The 24,401-nt window shown below is 43.4% G+C and overlaps 5 protein-coding genes across 9 annotated transcripts; 4 read left to right on the top strand and 1 right to left on the bottom strand.

Moving 5' to 3' along the window:
• Nucleotides 1-9: 9 nt before the first annotated feature.
• On the top strand, nucleotides 10-3,392 carry RB195_007507 (uncharacterized protein; the record flags this gene model as incomplete). 2 transcript variants are annotated; one of them, XM_064181174.1, is made up of 7 exons in its annotated part: nucleotides 10-27; nucleotides 84-138; nucleotides 274-419; nucleotides 712-818; nucleotides 897-1,059; nucleotides 2,419-2,905; nucleotides 2,962-3,392. In XM_064181174.1, 7 exons carry the CDS (start codon nucleotides 10-12, stop codon nucleotides 3,390-3,392), a joined length of 1,407 nt encoding a protein of 468 aa, XP_064037983.1. The 2 variants fall into 2 exon arrangements, with proteins under 2 accessions (XP_064037983.1, XP_064037985.1); XM_064181173.1 differs by lacking the exon at nucleotides 2,962-3,392 and having other exon boundaries at nucleotides 2,419-2,946.
• On the top strand, nucleotides 3,060-3,392 carry RB195_007506 (uncharacterized protein; the record flags this gene model as incomplete). The annotated part of the gene is made up of 1 exon (XM_064181172.1): nucleotides 3,060-3,392. One exon carries the CDS (start codon nucleotides 3,060-3,062, stop codon nucleotides 3,390-3,392), a length of 333 nt encoding a protein of 110 aa, XP_064037984.1.
• A 373-nt stretch (nucleotides 3,393-3,765) lies between these two features.
• On the top strand, nucleotides 3,766-4,149 carry RB195_007505 (uncharacterized protein; the record flags this gene model as incomplete). 2 transcript variants are annotated; one of them, XM_064181170.1, is made up of 1 exon in its annotated part: nucleotides 3,766-4,149. In XM_064181170.1, one exon carries the CDS (start codon nucleotides 3,766-3,768, stop codon nucleotides 4,147-4,149), a length of 384 nt encoding a protein of 127 aa, XP_064037981.1. The 2 variants fall into 2 exon arrangements, with proteins under 2 accessions (XP_064037981.1, XP_064037982.1); XM_064181171.1 differs by having other exon boundaries at nucleotides 3,778-4,149.
• Nucleotides 4,150-4,740: 591 nt separating this feature from the next.
• On the top strand, nucleotides 4,741-16,727 carry RB195_007504 (uncharacterized protein; the record flags this gene model as incomplete). Of its 3 annotated transcripts, XM_013452952.2 has the most annotated exons (9): nucleotides 4,741-4,926; nucleotides 5,552-5,649; nucleotides 6,370-6,536; nucleotides 6,622-6,841; nucleotides 7,088-7,169; nucleotides 13,240-13,377; nucleotides 13,433-13,540; nucleotides 13,813-13,898; nucleotides 16,628-16,727. In XM_013452952.2, the coding sequence occupies 9 exons, from the start codon at nucleotides 4,741-4,743 to the stop codon at nucleotides 16,725-16,727; spliced, it is 1,185 nt and encodes a 394-aa protein (XP_013308406.2). The 3 variants fall into 3 exon arrangements, with proteins under 3 accessions (XP_013308406.2, XP_064037980.1, XP_064037979.1); XM_064181168.1 differs by lacking the exons at nucleotides 4,741-4,926; nucleotides 5,552-5,649; nucleotides 6,370-6,536; nucleotides 6,622-6,841; nucleotides 7,088-7,169 and adding exons at nucleotides 10,294-10,893; nucleotides 10,964-12,263; nucleotides 12,777-12,887; nucleotides 12,951-13,129; XM_064181169.1 differs by lacking the exons at nucleotides 13,240-13,377; nucleotides 13,433-13,540; nucleotides 13,813-13,898; nucleotides 16,628-16,727 and adding exons at nucleotides 8,232-8,374; nucleotides 9,563-9,740.
• A 4,971-nt stretch (nucleotides 16,728-21,698) lies between these two features.
• RB195_007503 (uncharacterized protein) lies at nucleotides 21,699-22,055 on the bottom strand (the record flags this gene model as incomplete). The annotated part of the gene is made up of 1 exon (XM_064181167.1): nucleotides 21,699-22,055. The coding sequence occupies one exon, from the start codon at nucleotides 22,053-22,055 to the stop codon at nucleotides 21,699-21,701; it is 357 nt and encodes a 118-aa protein (XP_064037978.1).
• Between the last annotated feature and the right edge of the window lie 2,346 nt (nucleotides 22,056-24,401).

Genomic DNA, 24,401 nt, shown 5'->3' with positions numbered 1-24,401 from the left:
CGCGATACAATGTTTCCCATTCTTCCGGTAATGGCGATCACACTTTAGCCATGATGAACGAGTGTTTATGTGATTGTTTTTAGGTGATTCTAGCTTTGTACAATACTGTGCCACTAGCTGTGACCGGCAGGATAAAAGGTGAGTTCTTGTGAAAAAGTTGCCACTACTAAGTTTTAATGTCTTGCAAATATTGAAGCCTACCTAGATATGAGGATCCATGGCTTTGCTGATATTACCTCAATCCCCACTTGGTAGATGCTTAGATCCTTTCAGAATGCGACGAATCAGCAATCGCAGGCGACGAATATCGAACACTGTTCCTGCAAGCACACAATAATTACAGGCTTGCACTTGCAAATGGATCGTCGCGCGGAGCACGTAAAACTAAACTACCAGGATCGAAGAGCTTGTTCAAATTTGTGCGTCCTTTTGAGTCTCGTTTCAGCATTTAAAAACGCTCAAATAATCAAAGAATACTGCGATCACTGAATAAATCATCCCCTTCCCTCAAGTTTAATGCTAGCAATGTCAAGGTGGTTGAGTCCTTTACAAAAGAAAGTTTTTTTTTCTTGAAGAATTCAAGAAAAAAAAACTTCTGCTTCACTGTCGAAAATTATGTATAGAACACAACTGTCGTTTTAGACTTTTAGGTTTGAAATTGCAAATTTTATTTTTATTTTGATGAGAGGGGATTGCCTTACAATATCTCAGAACTATAACTGCCAATTGGAACTGCTTGCAAGTGCTGTCGCTCTTGATTGTCAGTATGGGCCTTCATTGAACCTGAATGACATCGGATATAGCCAGAACTTTCGCCGGTGAGTAAATTTTCATGCTCGTTAGAGTGTAAGTCATGAAAAAGATCAATATTTATACTTATCCTATCCTATTAACAGGCACGAAGGAGTAACACATAGCATATTGGACAGCGTAAATAATCTTGAGGATCATTTCAACAACGCTCTTTATAACTGGTGGTATACGGTAGAAACTGAAATCCTCGGGCCGATCGGTTCAAAAGTCATATATAAGGAAGATGGGATGGAAGAGTTTGCCAACGTAAGATTCATTAATTAGTACTTTTCGGCCCATAAAGATGTAGAAGATACCAGATCTTCTGCTTTTTGGGTGAAGATGAATGAGGTATTCTCATTCCTAGCAACTCTCACAGGTTCGCTGCGAATTCACAGAGGATATTAGGCAGGAAAAACTGTTCGGTACAATGATACGGTATTGTTTTGAATTTGGGCGGTTTAATTCCTATATTTGATGAAAACTGATGTCGCACATGGTCGAGTACGTTATAGTCGTTAAATGTAAGAGACAAAAATTTCTGCGTGTGTAACCTCCAAGGATCTCTTCACTGCAACAGGTGAATACATATCCATTGGTTGGGATATAAACGTTGATGTTTTATTACTTGGAAATAATTAAATGTTCAAGAATTAGAGTGTCACGTACAGTGTCATATATTTATCTATTTATTTAGTGACATCTCAGTTCAGGCAAAACGACCTGATTGGAACGGGAATCAAAAATCAGTGTGTCCTAGAATAATGTTCTCTACGAGTTTAGCATGGAGATATGCAAAAAACTTCTTGCCCGCTCACATCGCTGTGCGGCGCTTGTACCTTCGATGTTACCGGCTACACAACTTCAAACACACACCATTTGCACCGATCTTGAGCGGTTCCAAGAAGATGTCCGGGAGGCTATGTATTGGGGTGTTCGGAAAGTATCTGCCAAAAATTTCGCAGTAACGCAGATTTTTTGAGATGTTCTGGAAGTTCCCGTTTTAAGTGTATTATATAAGGACACTACCGCTTGCATACATATAACATACCTGGCTCCCTCTTCCCTGTCTATTTAATCCTATAATGGCAAAACATTCCACTCCCACTTGACACGTACTCCTTTACGAGTTCGAATCTGGCCACCCCGCTGCTGAAGCCCATCGGAACCTAATTCAAGTATTAGGCACTAAAGCCCCTTCTAAACGGTCTGTGTGCGCCTGGTTCCAGCGCTTCAAAGCCGGAAACAAAAAACTCGAAGACGAGCCTCGCTCGGGTCGACCGACTGCAATATCGTTCGACAAACTGAAGAATCTGAAGGAGTAGCATCCTTATGAAGGTGTGCGGTATTTTGCTGCCAGTCATGACTGTTCAAGGAAGAGACATCCAAAGACTGAAACACAGCGCATCAAATGATGGAATCTGAAGGACCGAAAGGGGGCATTTTTGGCGTTCGTGGCTCCACTTACACTTCCCCTCCCTTCTCGTAGTGTAGAGGAAATGTGGTCGTCTACTTAAAGCGTTATACGCTTGACCGCGGAGAACACTCTGGTAAAGACGAGACGTAAAGACTCTAGGTGAGCCCAATATACAAAAAACTACGTGGTTTTGGAACGAGAACGTTCAGGCGGCGATTCGTGAGAAGAAGTCCAAGTATAAGCTCTGTTGGAGGACACGTCAGCCTGAAGATTGGGCTGCTTACCTAGCGGCGAACAGGGAGGCTAAGAAGGCAGTCTCCAAGGCGAATTCGGACCGCTACAAAGCTGTGTACGACATGCTTGATACCACAGAAGGCGAGCGGGCAGTGTATCGTTTAGTCAGAGTTCGTCATCGCTCAACGTTGGATATGGAGCACACCAAGATCGTTAAGGGAGCAGATGGAGCCGTTCTGCGCCGTTCTGGTCAGATCCTGGAGAGGTGGCGAGAGTACTACAATCATTTGTGTAACAAAGAGTTCTGTCATCCCGCCATCCCAGGTGTTCCCAGCGTCGAAGGTCCTGTTCTACCAATTACTGCCGTCGAAGTAAGTGCTGCCCTCACAATAATGAAGTCGAACAAGACAACCGGTCCTGATAACATACCTGCTGATGTCTGGAAACTGCTAGGGGATGAGGGTCCGCGTGGCTCGCAACTCTATTTAACAAGATCGTTGTAGAAGGACGGACTCCAGACGTTTGGCAAACTTCCGTGGCCGTGCCTGTCTGGAAAGGGAAAGGAGACATTGCTGACTGCATTTCGTACAGGCGTATACGACCGCTGTGCCATACGATGAAGGTTTTCGAGCGTGTCCTGGGAGCTCATTTGATGAAAATTGTCAGCGTTTCATTCAACCAGTGCGGCTTTGTGAAGGGCTGCATCACTATAGATGCTATCCATGCTGTCCGTATCCTCCTGAAGAAACATCGAGAGAAGAACCGCAATGTGCATCTTGCTTTTCTCGATCTCGAGAAAGCTTTTGACGGTGTCCCACATGGGCTGTTATGGATGTCCATGATGTCGCAGAGTACCAGAAGAATATGTGCGGTGGACGAAGCTGCTTTATGCCTACCAGCGTTATGCGATCTGCTGCCGGAACAAGCAGGCCATTCCCTGTACAAGTAGGGCTGATCAAGGTTCATCCCTCTCACACCTGTTGTTCATACTGTTTATGGACACGATAACGAAGGAAATCCAGAAGCAGCATCCGTGGACCCTACTCTTTGCCGACGATGTCATGCTCGCGTCGGAGTCTCGAGATGATCTTCAGAAATAAGTACAGTCTTGGAAGGATCAGCTGCAGCAATATGGATTGCGCCTCAACACATCAAAAACTGAGTACATGGAGTGCGGACCAAGGACAGAGGATGGTTGAATTCGTGTTCGCGTATATGGCACCTAATTAAACAAGGTGAACTGTTTCAAGTACCTTGGATCCAAAGTGACTTCCACAGGCGACATTGATCAAGAAGGTCGAGCACGTGTTAGTGCGGCATAGATGAAATGGAAAATGGCAACACGGGTACTGTGCGACAAGAAAGTCCCTGTTCGACTGAACTCGATGATCTACAGGACGGTTGTGCGTCCTGTTGCCCTTTACGGATGCGAGTGCTGGCCGATGACGAAAGCCTTGGAAAGAGTGTTGCACGCTATGGAGATGCGGATGTTGAGGTGGACGATAGGTGTAACGCTAAAAGAGAAAGCATCCAAAGACACTGTGCGCTCCATCTTCGGCGTCATCCCGATAACTGAGAAGATGAAGGAGGCCCGACTGAGATGGTTCAGTCACGTCTTGCGGCGAGAGGAAGATTCTGTTGCCAAAACCGCTCTGAAGCTCAACGTTTCAGGAGTGAGGCCGCGTGGGAGGCCAAAGATTCGCTGATTAGACCGTGTGAGGCTGGATATGATAGATGCACGTTTGTGTACGGCTGATGCAATGGATAGAACCAAATGGAAGACAATAAGCAGAAAAGCGGACCCTGCAACAACGCGGGACAAACGCTAGGAAGAAGAAGAAGAGTCTTGGCTGTTCGCTGTCCACCGTAGGCACTGGACTGCGATTTCTCGGAATGGTGAAAAAGCTCGCTCACTGGCTTCCACATGCATTGAACGACGGCCACCGCCAAATGCGGCTGGACATCTGTACTCAGCTGCTCTCCAGAAGTCGCAAATTCGACTGGCTGAACCCGATTGTCACTGTAGATGAAAAATGGGTCCTCTTCGTTAATCACACCCACAAACGTGCGCTGGCGATGAAATGCCGTATCCTTTCGTGAAAGGGTGGTGAGAAATACCGTTTCGAACTGCTGCCGGACAACACGACAGTTACTACCGAGGTCTACTGCGCTCAACTGCAAAGACTGGCCGACAAGATCCGTAAGAAGCACCCGAAGCTCGACAACGTTCGCCTGCTGCACGATAACGCGCGCCCTCACATCGCGAGGAAGACTTCCCAGAAAATTCTAGAGCTCGGATGGGAAGTTCCACGGCACCCACCGTACAGCCCGAACCTAGCCCCGAGCGACTGCCACCTCTTCCATCGCTTCACCATCACCTGGAAGAGAAGCGCTACGATGATCGTGACCACCTCGAAAATGACCTTTGGGCTTTCTTCGCCTCCGAGTTGCTGGAGTTCTACGCCAAAGGAATCCGTGATCTTGTGAGACGTAGGCAGAAGTTTTTCGATGTTGATGGAGATTATTTCGTCGAATAATAAAATGTTGTTAAAAAGTTGTGCTGTTTTGAAATTTTGCCGTATTTCGGCAGATACTTTCCGAACTCCTAATACATATATACGTTGGCTAAACACGAGAGACGTTGCGTGAGGCTGACTAGCAGCTATTACTTTTCCTCTCTATTCAGCCATTACTTCAGCCTGTCTCTTTCGCTCAATGGAGATTTTTCATAAAAATATGAGTCAAGTCAATATGAGTCAGTTAGCTTGAGTGCAGTGTTACTGCCACATAACTTTACCAAGTATAGGCGAGTACTTCATGGAACCAGGTAGAGGAGAGTGGGGCACATCAGTTAGAAGGAGAAGTGAGAAGAGGAAGGAACTGAAGACAGAGGAAGATAGCGGAACATAACAACAGGAGGAGCAAAGAAAAATGGATGAAGTATTCTTTCTGCTGCTCCCATAACATGTGAATTTGGCTTTAGTTGTTGTTTTGGGTTTGGGCAAATCTTGATAAACTGGCGAGAATTTCATACTTTCTTTTTTTCGACAGCTACTTGCTAACAAAGTACTCTATTTAATACTGAAAATATTTTAAACCACATTTTAGATGGCTTACCACAAATCGATATCTCTTGGGTGCTTTAACGCTCTATGCCCGTTACCTAAAAGGTACGATCTTGTCACGACCTGCGTATATGGAGCCGTGTGAGTATTTTATTCTGAAAACTCCATTCTGATTCTATTTCATTATAACCGCACACTCTTAGAATACTGCTTGACCTACACACCGAGAGCGACGGTATTACGAATGAATAGATACCTTGTAGATCGTCGATTAATAAGCGTCATGCGAGACAAACATTCCTGATTCATGTCGTTGAAAAAAAGTTGAAAAAGCGATACCTCTTAGGAATATTCTCCTGCTCTTAAAGTTTTCAAGGTGCTGTTGAATTAACCTAGAAAGAGAGGAACTTCCTAAGTTCAAGCTTGCCAAATTTTTTAAAACACCGTCTAGGAAGAGAAGAATTTCAAGAGGCTTTCATTAGAATATGGGAACAAATAGCTAAACAAAGAATTTTACCATCGCATGCATTTAGACTTCTGGTAATTTCTAGATCAAAACAGAATATCAGTTTTTAAGCGTCACGATTGCTGGTACAGAAAGTGCAGAAGTTGGCTTATCATAATAAGACGAGCTTTATCGTTCACTTCAGTTCGTTTGAACACGATTTGATATTTTTTGTTACCGCTTCATTTCTACACAAAGGTATTGGAAAATCCTCTGGGACACATATAGAATTGATATTTTGATTAGGGTCTTATTGTCATTGTTACTATAACAACAACACCATCATTAAAGTTCGAAACCTATTACAAAAAGACCTTGTTTATCCTATGTTAGTCATCTCATATAATCCGCTTCAGTCCTAAGAAAGGTGCACCGCTGTACCCCACTGCACAAACAACACGCGGTTGCACCGATTCGTCAACGTGTAACGTCGGGGTACACAATCCTGATTGTATTAGGGAATACGATGACGAAGACGCAACCCTAGCAGGACTCTGCCGCACTGATTCAAAGGAAATGCCAGGCAGGTTCTTTGCGATACTTCTTTCCAGATTATGATGCTGATTTCGTATGAATATCATACATTTGTTCAGTCTAACCGTTTTCAGCAACCGCGACAGTACCTCACGCAAGCACGACAGAAGAAATTAAAGTGCCATCGCCCCCACCCAAAACAACGGTGTCACCGACAACACGCAAAACTACCACGACATCGACTACGCGCAAAACTACAGAACAAACCGGCGTCGCAGCAACAACAGCAGCTAGCTCTAGTGAAATGACAGACACATTACGGGATCTAGTATTGAAAACGCATAACGATTACAGGTGAATTAAAATTTTTAGTTGCATTAGTTGAGCTAGGGAAAAAGATAACTACTTTCCGAGAAGAGCTATATTTCTATAACAGGATTGTCAACCATCTTCATGAATCTCATTTCAAAAAATTCAGTGGTCAAGGGATTTTTAAAATCCTGTTTTCAATTGATTGCTTTTATTTGAGGGCGTGTTATGGGCACAAAACAGTTCTCCAGTTCGAATTAGGAATTTGGTTCCATTAATAAACATTTTCAGATCATTTCTTTCTGAAGGATCTGTTAGAAATGGGAAAGTAGGAAAGCCGAATCTTCCAACAGCTACGAATATGCTCCGAATGGTAAGTTATAAATATTATGACAGACTAAAATCTTCTGCTGCTTACTCATTTCAACGGCTTGGATTTTGTTGTTGTCCAGTCATAATGAGTTTGGATCAGGGTCATGCGTGGTGATGGGACACTACACTCTGGAATAGGAACACCCTCCCTTGCTTCTCCTTCTCCGTTCCGTTCTCGGCTGCTGCCAATTCAATATATTGGAAATTTCACGTATTTCGAGAAAAGAAAAATCGAAAATTATCCGTGGAACGAAAGGCAAATGAGAAACTAGGTAGCTGACAGCTGACAGAAGCGAAGAAACACCAAGTAGCAGAATAAGCAAATTTGTTGGAATGCTTTTGAAATATTGCTATTCAAAAAAATCTGATTTTTACTCTATTGTACTTTTTTCTAAAATCTATTTAGCAGCTCTAACCACTGATTAGAGGATATGAAAGGACGAAAAAAGAGGAGAGGTGCAAGGTCGAATTACAGAGGAACGTCGAAAAAAAAACACGAGATATTCAACATTTTGATCCTACGGTATGACAACAGGACTACGCAAGTTCGACGCCCCGCTGAGTTAAATTTCTGCAAAAAAGTTACAAACTTGGAACCATTTCTGAAAGGAGAGAATTTAATTTTACGTGGTGTTCAACAGTTTAAAAATGGATCTAATGGTAATTAATGACCAACAAATTCAAATTCTGTATACATAGTTAGGTCTGGGAGATGGCGAATAATTTTGTCATTAGAGGACAGGAGAGGGTATCGAACCTCCGAGATCTCATTGTGATTGTGCTTACACGTTATACAATAGCGGCCAGAAATCAATTGACAAACGACCTTTTGAGGTCTTACCTGAAAATTATTGAGGCGTCCCCAAACGTGCACCAAATCTGTCATTTTGGTTTAGAAACTTATTCTGGAAAATAGGTTTACTTTGCTCTCTCTGCGTTAGTATTATTTTCAAAAAATTGAAGATGTTCTTTATTGACTTTTTTGACTTTTAGTTTATTTCGCGTATTTTGTGTGTCCTTCTCCCTTTTTCTGTTTTATTTTACTCCTTATCATTGTATTTAGATTATGGCTAGCACAATCGGAGAAGAGCACATGTCAGATGAAATTCGGAAATCCATTCTGCAAGAAATCAATCAAGGAGTGAGAAAAGTCGAATTAGCGAAACTGTTTAACGTCTCCAGAGTGACTATCTTTGTTTTTCTGAAGTAAGTTTTAGAATGCTGAGTAATTGGAGCAACGCCAAACTCAGGAAGAAGCCGAATCACCACAAGAGTTATCGATAGAAACATTTTTCGAATGGGTCGTGTTGATAATAAGCTCACTGCCTTCGATATTCAAATTGAATTGGCCGTCGCCAATGAACAGACTTCATCAATTAGAACTGTCCGAACATACAAGCTGCCAGTCTCAATGGAGCGAAGAAACGGCTCATTTCAAATCGTGGCGGATGAGCTAAGGAGCATATTATCGTTGGACTCGCTAGCACTGGTATAAAGTTTTATTTTCTGATGAATCCAAGCTCAACTCGACGGGAAGTGATGGTATTAAGTGTGTCAAGCGTCTAGTTGAAGAAAGATTTGATTTTGTGTGTCAACAACTGCTTACTGTAAAGCATGGTGGAGGAAACATGCTTCGCACTTCCTTCAGTAACCATAAAATCGAACCTCTTCGGCAAATTCGTAGAAATTAGGAGAGATGCAGCTTTGAGGATATTTTAGAAACAACAGTGCATCAATTTGCTCTTCAATTCATTAGCAGAAGATTCATCTTCTAGCAAAATAATGACTCGGAGCACTCATCTGGCCATAGTCGTGACTGCTTCAACCGGGATATATCGGTAACTCATGTAGTCATTAGGCTCCGTCATCGGTTAGGCGGCTTTGCTCGAATTTCTTCATATGCTAATACTTTCTTCAGAAAAGCGGGGCCAGTCGCTTTGGAGACGACAAACAGTTTTGCTAATTGGGCTTGCCTCATTCCTTGATTGATTCCTCGCAGAAACGATTTTGAAGTTTCATCTGACATGACAACAGCAAAACGTCGCAAGGTGGCTCCCTGATCCATATACGTTGGGCGACGAACTGTGGTGAAAGCTAAGCTCGCCGTGGCAGGGCTGCTTAGTTTGGGGAAGTCTTTTTGCCACTACAGCATATCCACTGCCTCAGTACCCTGCACACTGGGCCCTGCCGTCTCAGACGTCGGACGGTATGGCGATCAAGTCTCAGGTTGCTTATAACGTCCTCGATTCTGGACCAAGGCGATACAATCACGACTCGCCATGGACTGTCTCAGACTGTGTACTTACAACGCGGGAACAGTGTATATAGACGCTGATCGGCATGCTCCTTCTCAGAGCTGCAGAGCGTATCAAATTTCACGTGATTGCTCTGCAGGACACCAAGGGCAGAAGGAGCGACGTACGACATGAAGGACGGTACACTCATCATTCGTGAAGAGAAGGTTCCGTCGCGAAATGTAGGCGGTGCTGGTTTTGTTGTTTCGTCGTCCATCTTGTCGATTCTCACGTGTCTCTTCGTCTGGCCATTCTTCGCCTCCACCCTCTGCGCCTAAAAACCCGTCAGTATCATCAACTGCTACTCACCAACATCAGCAGCTGATGAATCCGAATTAGACGCGTTTTACGAGGAGCTGGAGGAAGTGATCCGCAACGAGAAGTCCTTCTACAAATCGTTGTCGGAGACTTCAACGCAAAACTAGGAATGGCTACAGAAGAGGAATACAGGATCGGAAGATTTGGACTAGGGGACCGGATTGAAAATGGCAATTGTCTCGCTGGGCTGTTGGCCGCCGCTCGCCTCTTTCATGGGAACTCTCTTTTCATGAAAAAAGATCATCGTCGGTGGACATGGGAATCGTCCAATGGCGCGACTCGTGCGGAGATCGACCACATACTCACCAACCGGAGGTGGTGTCTACTTGACGTCTCAGTAGTACCATCCTTTTGTAGTGGTTCTGATCACCGTCTGCTTCGTGCGAAAATACGACTTAGCCACATGATAGAAAAGAACATCTGCTACCGCGAAAGAAGAAGGAAATAAGTCGTATACGACGATTGCATACTCAAGGACTGCGAGCCTGAGGTGAACGTGCCTCGAAGCCGCGGATGACCTACTTGGATCGAATTTCGAAGACCACCAAGGAGTTGTTGGAAAGAAGGACTTTGAGGCTTGATCCAAAAGCATCGCACATTGAGCGGTTAATAGCAAACATTAGCTGCAGAAAAGCGTTGCAGGAGGATATTTCGAAATACAGGCAGAAGAAGATTCTGAAAGCAGCACAAAGAAGAACGAGTCTAAAGAAGCGCTGCAGGAATCTCCGCAAATATAATATTCCGCTAGCAATCCTGCTGAGCGAAAACGGGACTCGCACATCTTCTCGTGGTGAGATGAAAATCATTACGGAGAGGTTCTACTCGAAGATTTTCCAATCATCAACTCCTGGGTCAAGCCCAATCATCCCCACTGGTGAAGCCCCACCACAGATTCTCACTTCGGAAGTACGAGTTGCTATCAAGAGCATGAAACCTGGCACAACCCCCAGACTTGATTTTATATTAGCAGACTTTCTTCGCTGGTGGCCACCCACTTCATGTAATCTTAGCAGCGCACATAACATCCTACCTTCAGAAAGAAAGGATCAGTGGAAATCAGACCAGTGGAAGACCTCGTTCTTATCCATAAGAAAGTTCTTATCCATAAGAAAGGTGACCGAGAGGACTTTCGGAACTACTGTCGATATGCTTGCTGAGCGTGTTATACAATGTCTTCACCAAGATCATCCTCACGCGCATTTTGAGGACGTTGGATGAAGCCCAGACTCAAGAACAAGCTGGATTCCGTAAGGGGTACTGCTTGGACCACATCCAGACCAGAGTGTCGAGGGTCATAGAGGTTTGCAGGAAATACCACCTGCCCCTTGTTCTAACCTTCGTTGACTATGAGAAAGCCTTCGACAGCGTAGAAACGAATGCAATACTGTCAGCGCTGGTCGATCAAGGTGTAGATGCCTCGCATGTGAGGGCATTAGCCAACTGTTACGATCGATGTACCACTAAGATACAGCTTTTCCATCGTCTCCTCACCATACCCATTGGGAAGGAGGTACGACAAGACGATACTATATCGCCGAAGCTGTTCACGGCTGTATTGCAAATAAATACAAATGCAAATGGATCACTACGTTGGGAAGAAAGGGGCATACGTGTTGATGGAAGATTTCTCTCGAACCTTCGTCTCGCGTACGACATCGTTCTCTTTTCGAGCAGCACCAATGAAGCAGAAACGATGCTCAACGAATTGAACGAAGCAGGGAAGAAAATAAGACTGCGAACAAACAGAAAGAAGACACAGTTCATGAAGAACGCCTATTGCGAGAATGGAGGAGTACAACTTGAAGGCTCCCAAATCGTGGAAACTTCGTCATACGTATACCTCGGACGTTCTATGAACATGGAAAACGACTTGAAGGAAGAACTGAATAGAAGAATGAGAGCAGCGTGGGCAGCATTCGCACCCATCAGGGAAGCTACGAACCAACTGACGGACCAAGGTCTTCGCGCCTATCTGTTCGACTCGACAGTTCTTCCAGCGCTATGTTACGCAGCAGAGACGTGGGCAGACACTGCTGCCACGTCTAGGAAGCTATTTACTACCCACAGAGCCCTTGAGAGATGTCTTCTGAAGTTTAACCGGCGCACACAACACCTAGCCGGTCTTCGCAGCTCCGACTTAAGAGCAATGTCCCGTCTTCGCGATCCAGCAGAATATATATCGAGAGCAAAGTATAGATGGGCCGGTCACATTATGAGAAGAATCGAAGACAGATGGATCAGAAGAACGCTAGAGTGGATCCCAAGAGATGCAAGACGCCCTCGAGGGAGACCGACAACGAGATGTGGTGACGTGTTCGCTACACGGATGGACCAGCTGAGAGCTCAGCTGGATACAGCTCAAAGACCTCGTCAACGTCACTCACGGAATCTGAGAAGATCTTGGATGACAATGGGAAGCGAACAAAACGGGTGGAAGAAATGTTGGGGCCCGCAGTCCTGGAAGATGGGGCATCCAAGTCTAAGTAAGTCTAAATAATATAATATAATATAATAATATAATCTAAATACAATAAAAAGAGTGAAATAAAAAAATCTGGGAGAAAAATAGAAAAAATACACAGGATAAACTAAAAATAAAAAAATTGAAAAAACAATATTTTCAGTTTTCTTTTTAAATAATACTAATCCTAAAGAACCACAATAAACCTACTTTTCGGAATGGGTTTCTCATCCCAAATGACAGGTTTGGTGCAGGCTTGGGTTTGGGTAGTTTTTCAGAGGACAAGACTTGCCCTAAAAACAGTCAATTCGCTGTTTCTTCCACCTCCTAGTCTTTTCACTATTCACTACTGCCCACTGCTCTCTCACTTGCAATCTTCTTCCCTTGTTAATGCATCCTATTACGACCATGCAACGGGAGATGATTGAATAGTCCAAGTACAATTGTGTCGTACATAACGGATCCTTAATCGATTCTATCTCTTCTAAAGACACTGCCATTGTCAGTAGCAAAATAGTTTCTGAAATTATTTTAGATTTCGTAAACCGAATAAAGTATGGTGTGGTGACGCACCAGTACCGGCTCTTTGGTATAAGAGCCTATTTGGTTTCGTCGCGCTCAACCGCCGGACATTGCCGACTTGAAGGTACTAGGGTCCCTCGGTCTAGGAGGGCTGTCAACGCGAGACGTCAAATCACGGAGATTACAGACCAGCGATGCAAGAAAGGATTCTGCGCAATACAAATCCTATGCATTTTCAAAATCAGCGCGTACAATCCGCATATGACCGCATCTTACAACCATACTTCATGTCCGGATTATAACGAGCATACTAGTTATAACGATTATAAGGAACACACAAAATCCTATGAAAGAACATCGTTCTACGTTTGTAACCGACATTTGTGAAATTGAAGTAGAAGCAGAGAATAGAAAAAATTCGGCACAACTCGGAAAGTGCTACAATTTTAAAAAAAAAGATTTGAATTCAATTTTAGAAATACGACTTCTCACTGGAAAAGAAAGCTCAAGCATTTGCGGATAAGTGTGCTCTCGCCTTTCCTTGGGTGAATGCTGGCGAAAACACTTATGTCCTTCAATCAAAATCAATTCCAGTGTCCGATGCATTAAGGAAGGTGAATTGTTTTCCCTATAAATAACCTGAAGTTATGTTTTTTTATAATAATTCAGTCTATGGAAGAATGGTGGGAGGAAATCTATTCCACCTCCGTGGGGAAGAATTTAAGATACACTTCGAGGTTACAAGCGAAGCGAAACGCACCTACGAGATTCACTCAGGTAGGTAATTTTTTCTCGTTGTCCTTGAAGTCGTAAAATGATAGCCATGTATGCATTCACCAAGTCTCAGGAGGAATCAGTGCAGTCATTGTGCAAAACTTAATTTTAGTAACCAATTGTCTAGGCAAAAGGCTGTTAAAAGCCACACTTGTGAATTTTTTTTGTACTTATTTGACAAGCATAATAAACCCTAATAAAGATAGGAGATTGGAATAACATCTTTCTTTTCGTTTTAATAAATTTATGTCCTCAGTCATACTCCAGAATTCCAGATGGCGTGGGCTAATACCTACAAAGTCGGATGCGGGATAAAACGGTGCTCCTCCAAGACTTTCGTAGTCTGCCGCTACGATCCACCGTAAAAATTGTTTGATTCTTGAAAAATTAACGCTAGAACTCTCTACCAGAATATGGGTAGGGAACAAAAGGTACCCGCAGAAATCGGCTGACTGTTGCTGACCTGGCTGCAGCGCCGCACGCCTCTGCATCTTTGCATCCCGGCGTTGAATTGGGTCCACCGACAGTTTATGTTAAATTGATGTTAAAACATCATTCTGTGATAACTGTTGGGGGAAATCAGGAGGAAAACCCATATTTCGAGTAATTCTCTTGAATTTTGTCTATAATATATTGGTAAGGAGTGCTTGAAGCTGAAGTTGGAGTGTGCTCCAAATATAGAACTGACGAGTTGAGAAAAACGACTATGAAATCATTCTCCTTCATTCATAATTAAAAAGATGGCGGAGGATTGTTAGAGACACACAAGTCTAATTTCTCAGAAAACGGCAGTAATATTAATTTTCGTCGATCAGTGAAGTGGAGCGAAGCGAACTCTACAGAAAGTCTAAGGACCTGCTTTAGTCGGACATTCAGACTGGTTGTAAAATAGCCTGTACTGTTCGCTTCGCTATCACCGATCAATGAGAATTATGAGTACTGGCATTTTCTGTAGAGTTAGATTCGACTTTTTGTGACAACGCCTTCTTCTTTATTATAAAAGAGCGGAAGATTTCACAGGTAACTTTCAAATGCGTCAGCTCTACATCTGGAAAATATTCAAACTTCAGCTTCAATAACTCCTTTGATTCTAGTGTATATAAATATAGACCCAATTTGAAAGCATTATTCTAAGTGTTTTCCTCCTGATTTCTACCAACTGTTATCATAGAATAATGTTTTGCCATAAAATGACGTAAACAACATCGTCACACTGATAAAGATAAGTTCCACATCAGATCACGTAAATTGTTGGGTACTATTTAAGTATCCATTTGTGTGGCTGTTTCCACTTTCTGAAGAAGCCATGCTACCAAAATGAGGTAAACGTGGAAGGAAATAGATACGTGGAGGATTCATAGAGGTGCAATGCAACACGTGCCATTAATTTGGAATGGTTGCAACTAATTTACCTTTCGCGACATCTGCACAACGTTATTGCGCACCGATCCGACGCCGTGAGACTCGCCAAACTTCATTTTATAGCTATCTGGCGCGGGGAACAATCCGACGCCGGTGGACCCGTCGCACACACACACACACACACACACACACACACACACACACACACACACACACACACACACACACACACACACACACACACACACACACACACACACACACACACACACACACACACACACACACACACACACACACACACACACACACACACACACACACAAACACACACACACACACACACACAAAAACACACAACACACAAAACACAAACAAAACACACACACACACACACACACACACACACACACACACACACACACACACACACACACACACACACACACACACACACACACACACACACACACACACACACACACACACACACACACACACACACACACACACACACACACACACACACACACACACACACACACACACACACACACACACACACACACACACACACACACACACACACACACACACACACACACACACAAAAAACACACACACAACACACACACACACACACACACACACACACACACACACACACACACACACACACACACACACACACACACACAAACACACAACACACACAAAAACACACAACACACACACACACACACACACACACACACACACACACACACACACACACACACACACACACGCACGCACACGCACACGCACACGCACGCACACGCGCACGCACACACACACACGCACACACACACACGCACACACGCACACACACACACGCGCACACACACGTGACAGACAGCCCGTTACTATGTGGCATGATCATGATTAGGTATCTTAATAATGACGTATGCTCTTGCTCTTACTTTCACTCCCTTGTTTCGAAATGAAATACCTAAAGAACTAGCTTCCAAAAATCCTTCCTTCTCATGCAAAAAACTGAAACATCCTCAACTTGTTTTTAATAGTTTGTTTGACGTTGAAGAAATCCATTGTGGTGCGTTTGTCAAAATGCGAATCCTTCAGTCAACCGCGAAACTCTTTGAACCACCTACTACTACCAACTACTATCAACACTATGGTACATTTGAAAGCATTTTCACCACTTCACGCTTTGAATAAATTTTGAACCGGATCTGTACATGCGTTGTGGGCAGACTTGAATCCTCCAGAGTACATCTGTTCAAATTTGCGTGCCCTGCGAGGAATGTTTCGAACCTTATTAGACGATAAAGGACGCTGATGGGCTGTGCATGAGGCAGACGCAGCGAAATCTGCTGATGCTGCTATCTGCTGCGTGTCGTAATTAGGGATCACCGTTGCAGGTAATTACTTTTGAGAGTAAGCTGTCACGGGAGTTCTGAGTACCTAACGATACGCACCTGACTTGGCAAAATGGTTGGGGAGACAGCAAGACAAAGCAAAATGAAAGCGAGCAGATTACCATGGGAATAATGGCGCAGTCAGGATCTGCACGCTGCGATCATCGACGGTCGTTAGCCACCTGATTCGCGGCGACACTCTATACGGGTACCTTTTGACTGTACTCCTAGAATATGGTCCTGAACTTTCCTGAATTAGCTAATTACGTACTTCTGTGCTACTTGATTCTTTTAATCATATTTATTATAGTGGAAACATCGTCGACAAAAAGATCTACGAACCAGGCTACGTATGCGCAGCATGCTCAGGACAATGCCTTGCCTCACTTTGTCCAACACCTGAAGACTAAAGAAAACTAAACATACACGGAAAATAGAAGTGATAAGTAGTAGTTGCTTTGTTGGAAAAATAAACCGTTGCAAAGAGTGAGAACTACGAAGCACAAACACATTCGTCTTCTGGCTCAAAAGTAACAAAATGGTGAACGTCACCCATCAACTCTTCTTTCCCCGGTTCTAGGTTTCCTCAGGCTGTATCAGTGAAATTCTTCCTATTTCGGAAGTCAGTCCATCATGACCCCTGTCTAAGAGCTTGAAGTGTGTGTGTGTGTGTGTGTGTGTGTGTGTGTGTGTGTGTGTGTGTGTGTGTGTGTGTGTGTGTGTGTGTGTGTGTGTGTGTGTGTGTGTGTGTGTGTGTGTGTGTGTGTGTGTGTGTGTGTGTGTGTGTGTGTGTGTGTGTGTGTGTGTGTGTGTGTGTGTGTGTGTGTGTGTGTGTGTGTGTGTGTGTGTGTGTGTGTGTGTGTGTGTGTGTGTGTGTGTGTGTGTGTGTGTGTGTGTGTGTGTGTGTGTGTGTGTGTGTGTGTGTGTGTGTGTGTGTGTGTGTGTGTGTGTGTGTGTGTGTGTGTGTGTGTGTGTGTGTGTGTGTGTGTGTGTGTGTGTGTGTGTGTGTGTGTGTGTGTGTGTGTGTGTGTGTGTGTGTGTGTGTGTGTGTGTGTGTGTGTGTGTGTGTGTGTGTGTGTGTGTGTGTGTGTGTGTGTGTGTGTGTGTGTGTGTGTGTGTGTGTGTGTGTGTGTGTGTGTGTGTGTGTGTGTGTGTGTGTGTGTGTGTGTGTGTGTGTGTGTGTGTGTGTGTGTGTGTGTGTGTGTGTGTGTGTGTGTGTGTGTGTGTGTGTGTGTGTGTGTGTGTGTGTGTGTGTGTGTGTGTGTGTGTGTGTGTGTGTGTGTGTGTGTGTGTGTGTGTGTGTGTGTGTGTGTGTGTGTGTGTGTGTGTGTGTGTGTGTGTGTGTGTGTGTGTGTGTGTGTGTGTGTGTGTGTGTGTGTGTGTGTGTGTGTGTGTGTGTGTGTGTGTGTGTGTGTGTGTGTGTGTGTGTGTGTGTGTGTGTGTGTGTGTGTGTGTGTGTGTGTGTGTGTGTGTGTGTGTGTGTGTGTGTGAGTGAGCCATGAGTTGGTGCCTCGACAGCAGAAAGCTCTAAAATGGGGTGCGACGGGTCCAACGGCGTCGCATTCATGTGTCGTGGTGTACAAGTATCGTGCAGTACCTTCGCGTGCATGTCGCAAAAGGTAAATGAGACGTTCCAAACATTTCATAGTCGTATCCACCTTCCGCATTCCTTTTCACCTCTACGACTCCACCGTTCTTCAGAAAGTGGAAACACGAATGCTAGCTGCTGCTAATATAGTAGCCAATTGTTTACGTGATCTGATGTGGAACCTATATTTTGAGTAATGAAGTATTTTGAGCCTGAAGTCCGGCTAAGGCCGGACCTGCTTTGAGATCATATAGAATGGTATCTATATGATCTCAAAGCAGTCGTTCCCATTGTGTTTACCACTCAAATTTTTTAGATTAGAGCTCTTTTAGTGACAAAGGTTTTGAAGGTGTCAAACTAGTTTACTCAATTGAAACAGCTTGGTGTGTGTGAATAGCAATGTCAAATAACCTAATGAAATGTGAATTGCTCCAAAGTAAGGACGAAAGTAGGAGATTATTTCATTCCTTACTTGCTAGATCCCTACAGTTATAGAATGCGACGAATCAGCAATCGCAGACGACGATTATCGAAAACTGTTACTGCAAGCACAAAATAATTACAGACTTTTACTTGCAAAAGGATCGGCGGGCGGAGCAGGTAAAACTTAACTTCCAGGATCGAAGAGCTTGTTCAAATTTATGCGTCCTTTTGAGTCTCGTTTCAGCATTTAAAAACGCTCAAATAATCAAAGAATACTGCGATCACTGAATAAATCATGCACTTCCCTCAAGTGTTACGCTACCATTGTCAAGGCGGTTGTGTCCTTTACAAAAGAAGTTAAAGAATTTAAGGAAAAAAAAACTTCTGCTTCACTGTCGAAAATCATATATAAAATCATATATGTATAGAACACAACTGTCGTTTTAGACTTCTAGGTTTGAAACTGCAAATTTTATTTTTATTTTGATGAGAGGGGGTTACCTTACAATATCTCAGAACTATAACTGCCAATTGGAACTGCTTGCAAGTGCTCTTGCTCTTGATTGTCAAAATACTCCTTCTTTGAATCTGAACGCTATCGGATATAGCCAAAACTTTTCCAGTAAGTGACTTTTTGTGTCCGTTAAAGTGTAAGTCGTGAAATAAAAATCTATCTAATCTACCTATGTCTACACTTATAATATACTATTAGTAGGTCAGGAGGAGTAAAAGAAGATGTATTGAACTCCTTATATATACTTGAGGATTGAGGATTATTTCAACGCTGCTGTTCATCAGTGGTGAGATACGAGAATGACTGAAGGTGGGGCGATAGGTCCAGACGTCTTATATAAGGATGATAGCATGGAGGAGTTTGCTAACGTAAAAATTATTATTCAGCACTTTTCGGTCCCATAAACGTGGGAGAAAGACCAGACACTTTCCAGGAGAAGTAGGAGGTATTGTCATTCCCTGTAACTCTTGAATTAAGAGAGGAAGTTGGGAAAACAACATATCTCTGGCAGAATTATACTGTTGGATTGTTTTGAATTTGAGTGGTTTAATTCTTATATTTGCTTGATGTGAATTGATGTCGCACGTAAGCGAATACGCTATAATCATAAAATGTAAAAGACGAAAAATTGTGTGTGGGCCGCCTTCAAGATCTCTTCATACAACAGGTCAGAACAACTGCATCGATTGGGATAAAAGCTTTGATGTTCTATTACTCAGAAGTAATTAAGCGTCAAAGATATACAAGAAAACCTCCTGCCGCACACAGCGCTGTACGGCGCTTGTGCCTTCAATGTTACCGACTACACGACTTCAAACACACACCCTTGGCACCGATCTTGAGCGGTCCCAAAGAGATGCACGAAGCTTTGCATACACGTTAGCTAAACACGAGAGATGTGTGAGGCTGACTAGCACCTACTACGCGTAGAAAATGACTCTAAACTCTTTCTCCTCTCTATTCAGCCATGATTTCAGCTTGTCTGGAGATTTCTCATAAAAATATGAGCAAAACAGTCAAGTTGAGTGCAGTGTCATTGTAATATTACATGGTTAACTATCGGACGAGTACTTCATGTGAATCGGATAGAAGAGAGTGGCGCGCATCAGTTAGAAGGAGAAGAGAGAAGGGAAGGAACTGAAGACAGAGGAAGATGACGGAACATAACAACAGGAGGAGCAAAAAAAAAGAGGTGAAGCATTCTTTTTGCTGCTCCCACCTTTTTCTTTTTGTAACATGTGAATACGATGAGAAGAAATGTGAATCCCGTCTTCGCTTGCAAGACTGATAGCGGAATACTATATTCGCGGAGATCCCTGCGGTACTTCTTTAGACTCGTTTTTCTTTGTGCTGCTTCCAGAATCTTCTTCTGCCCGTGTTTCGGAATATCCTCCTGCAACGCTTTTCAGCAGCTAGAGTTTGCTACTAACCGCTCAATGTGCGATGCATTTGGATCAAGCCTCAAAGTCCTTCTTCTTTCCAACAACTCCTCAATGGTCTTCAAAATTCGATCCAAGTAGGTCATCCGCGGCTTCGATGCACTTTCACCTCAGGCTCGCAGTGTTCTGAGCAGCAGGTCCTGCTCCACAGTTTGGTCTTTCTCGATGTGCCAGTCATCTTGGGACAAGGAGTCCTTGAGTATGCAATCGTCGTATACGACTTATTTCCTTCTTCTTTCGCGGTAGCAGACGCTCTTTTCCATCATGTGGTTAAGTCGTATTTTCGCACAAAGCAGACGGTGATCAGAACCACTACAAAAAGATGGTACTACTGAGACGCCAAGGACACCACCTCCGGTTGGTGAGTACGTGGTCGATCTCTGCACGAATCGCACCATTGGGCGATTCCCATGTCCACCGACGATGACCCTCAATTCCACGATGATGATTTTTCCAATAAAAGAGAGTTCCTATGAAAGAGGTGGACAACAGCCCGGCAAAACGGTTGCCGGTTTTCATTCCGGTTCTCTAGTCCAAATCTTCCGATCTTGTAATCCTCTTCTGCGGAATTTGCGCTTTGCGGATGCCGACAACGAATTTGTAGAAGGACTCCATGTTGCGTGGCTCGCGACGGAACCTTTTCTTCACGAATGATAAATGTGCCGTCGTTCATCTGTTGTAGGCCGCTCCTTCTGCTCTTGATCTCCTGCAGAGCAATCACGTGAAATTTGATACGCTCTGCAGCTCCAAGAAGGGCCTGCAGGTCAGCGTCTGTGGACCCTGTTCTCGCGTTGTAAGTACATTACAGTCTGAGACGGTCCCCATGGCGACTCGTGCATGTGTCGCTTTGGTCCAGAAATAAAAACGTCCTGAGCAACCTGAGATTATGATCGCCTCTCACCCTGATGCCTGAGACCGCAAAGCTTAGCATGTACAGTACTGAGGTAGTGTAGTTAGTGGAGCAGTAAGAAGACTTTTCCTCAAACTAAACAGCGCCGCCATAGCGGGATTAGCTTTCAGCACAGGTCGTCGCCTAACTTACATGGATCAGGGACTTTGCTAGATTCTGCTAAGACGGTGGTGAAACTTAGCACTGGTTTGCTCCTAGCTAAGCTTTCAATCCCTAGAAGTCGGATGTGTTGAACTCCCTCTCAGCTTGGGAAATCCTGACGGAGGATGTATCTCCGCAATGCATCGCAATCCGACGCCTAGAGTCACCTCCATGCCACTATGAGATGCTAAACCGCTGTATTGGAGCACAATTTAATATGGTTTTTTGTTATCACTTTCTTGTTACTTTCTACACAAAAGTTTTGGAAGAAGTTGCCAAAAAGCCAGAAACCAAAAGAAGCCAAAAAAACATTACGTATAATATATGAGTGGAATTTATATTAGCATTTAGGCTTTATTGTCAGTGTCACTGTAGTAACACTATCATGGAAATTCGAAGCTTCGCATTTGCGTCGATTCCGACAATGACCACCTGCTGGCTTGGTATTTTAGACAACAACGCATTGAGTTCATCATAGAAGGCGTCCTTGCTGTTGTCCTCAGCGATTTTCGTAGGTGCGTGAGCATTTACGATCCAGAGTTCACGTCCTCTGCGATCCCGCAGTCGTAGGAAAGCGCATCTAGACGACGTTGAGCCAAATTCCTCCACCAGGTTCTTGAAGTCGTTCCTCACAGCTATCGCGCAGCCACCTACTTTGTTCTCACCAGCATCGCCGCAGTATATGGTGTTATTTTCGATTCTGATGACGGGCTGATCTCTCATGCGTGTTTCCTGCAGTGCAGCAAAAGGCACACAGAGACATCGCAGAAGTCTGGACGAAACGAATGGTAGTTGCCAAAGATTCCATGCTCCCTTCAGGCAGTTGACCCTTCGGGTTATGGGCTTTGGCAGTGTGCTGGACGACAGCACCTTTTTGCAATGTATGGGAAGCTTTCGCCATATAACAGTGCAGGTTATATAGCTCGTACGTTCCCAATGCGTACACTCGAACGCCTGATTGCGTTCAGTTAAAGCAGGGCCAACACGTGCAGGTAGCAATCAGACTTGTATACGCGGCCCCCCTTACAGATACACTTTGGGTTTACAATTGAAGCCTGACGCACCTACAAGATTCACTCAGGTAGGCCAATTTTTCCATTTGTCCCAGAAGTTTACAAATCATAGCAGTGCATAAGTCCACAAAATCACTGGCGAAACAAAATCAATGCAGCCATTGTTTAAAATGTTTTTTTTTTTTTTTACAAAAAGAGTGCTTAGGTGAAAGACTTATAAAAGGTACACTTGTGAACAATTTTCTGTATTTATTTGACAAGCGTATCAAATGAAACGAAAAAAAAAGATGTTACTCTACACTCCTAATAGACATAGGAGTGTAGAGTAACACCTTTCTTTCGTTCTAATAAACTTATATCTACACTTATTTAGCAGCATTTCATGTGGCGTGGGCTAATACCTACAAAGTTGGATGTGCGATAAAACGCTGCTCCTCCAATACTTTTGTGGTCTGCCGCTACGATCCACCGTAAAAATCCTTTGATTCTTGAATGATTAGCACCAAAACGCAATACTACAGTATAGTCATGAACTTTCCTTAATTAGTTAAATACGTGTTTCTGTCCTATTTTTTTCTTCCAATTATTATTATAGAGGAAACATCATCGGCGAACACATCTACATACATGGCGGCATATGTTCAACATGTCGAAACCACTGCGATGCTGGACTTTGTCCAACTCCCAAAAACTAAACATACAAAAGTGAAAAATAGAAGTGATAAGTATTAGTTGTTTTCGTTGAAGAATAAAGCGTTGCAAACAGTGAAAGCAACAAAGCACAAACATTTGTCTTATAGCTCTATAGTAAGAAAATGGTGAACGCCACCTGTCTTCCTCTCCTCGGAAGGTACCACGATTGCCAACATCGAAGACGATTATGCTCGGCTTGTAGAGCATCTTCACGGGTGTGCCATAGAGGGAAAAAGTTTCAAAACCACCAAGAGACGCTTGTCTTTGGTAAATCTAGAGCTAATACGCCTGGGTGGAGGTGAGTCGAACGGAATTAAACGTGAAGCTTCCCCCCATTGCCTGCAGAATTAAGAACAAAGAAAGCCAAGGGAACCAATCTTCTATATTCTGCTCCTAATTACACTTTAATTCGTTATTTAGATTGAATAAAGAGCCAAAGAACCGAAGAAAAAGTTTTGTAGATTGTTACGACAGTTATGACCGTCACCAAATGTAGGTAGCTGTACTTAGAAATTAAAGAATTACAAATAAATTAGTTCTACCAAAGCATAGAGCGCAAAATGCTATTCAATATGATATATGAGTTGAACATTGAAAAAAACATCTTGAGAAAATATATCAGCATTACCTTATGTATTGCATCCCTGTTGAAAGAATCGAAATCGGAGATTTTTTTGGACGTCATCCAGTATAACCGGAGCCGCAAAGCTTGTTCAAGTCATACGCACCTTCGCTCACATGTTCTAGGATTGTACCATTAGGAACTCCAGTGTCGTTTAGAAGACAAATTTTGTGGAAATACATTACAAAGGGCAGAGATTCGTTCTAGAAAAATTGTAGATATGTGTTTTATTTCTTCACTGAACATGTGAAGAAGAGAACAATCGAAAAACGTTTCGAGAAAAGGAATCGATCCAACAGATGTTTGCGTTTGAAAGGTTGTGGGAGAAGGGTGCTCTTCTTGCCGAAAACGGAGGAATTTGCAAGAACAGATTGAAACAAGTTGAGTTAGTTTGTCTTTTCAAATTAGAACTTCTACAAACCATGCTTTTTGGATGTCACTTTTGAACTTTCCATCGTAAAGCTTTAGTCGTATAAAAGTGGTGTATAATGCATTTCCTAGTTGTCTGCGCATACTACAATCTGTTCTGCGTGTTTCCTGAAGTTTTCCAAAGTGCTATCGCAAAAGAACCTAAGAAAATGGTTCCTTACATACAAATTACAGTAGTCAGCGTCAAATATGTTCGTTTTGATTGCAATAGGATCGAAAGAAGAGAGTGTGTGTCAAGCAGAAAAAGAATTTTCGATGAAGCATGTGCATCACAACGAACTGATTGAGTATAACCAATTTTGGCGCCTGAAG

This window comes from Necator americanus, chromosome I, assembly GCF_031761385.1.
Source record: "Necator americanus strain Aroian chromosome I, whole genome shotgun sequence".
Taxonomy (NCBI): domain Eukaryota; kingdom Metazoa; phylum Nematoda; class Chromadorea; order Rhabditida; family Ancylostomatidae; genus Necator; species Necator americanus.
This window is presented reverse-complemented; position numbering and strand designations above follow the sequence as displayed.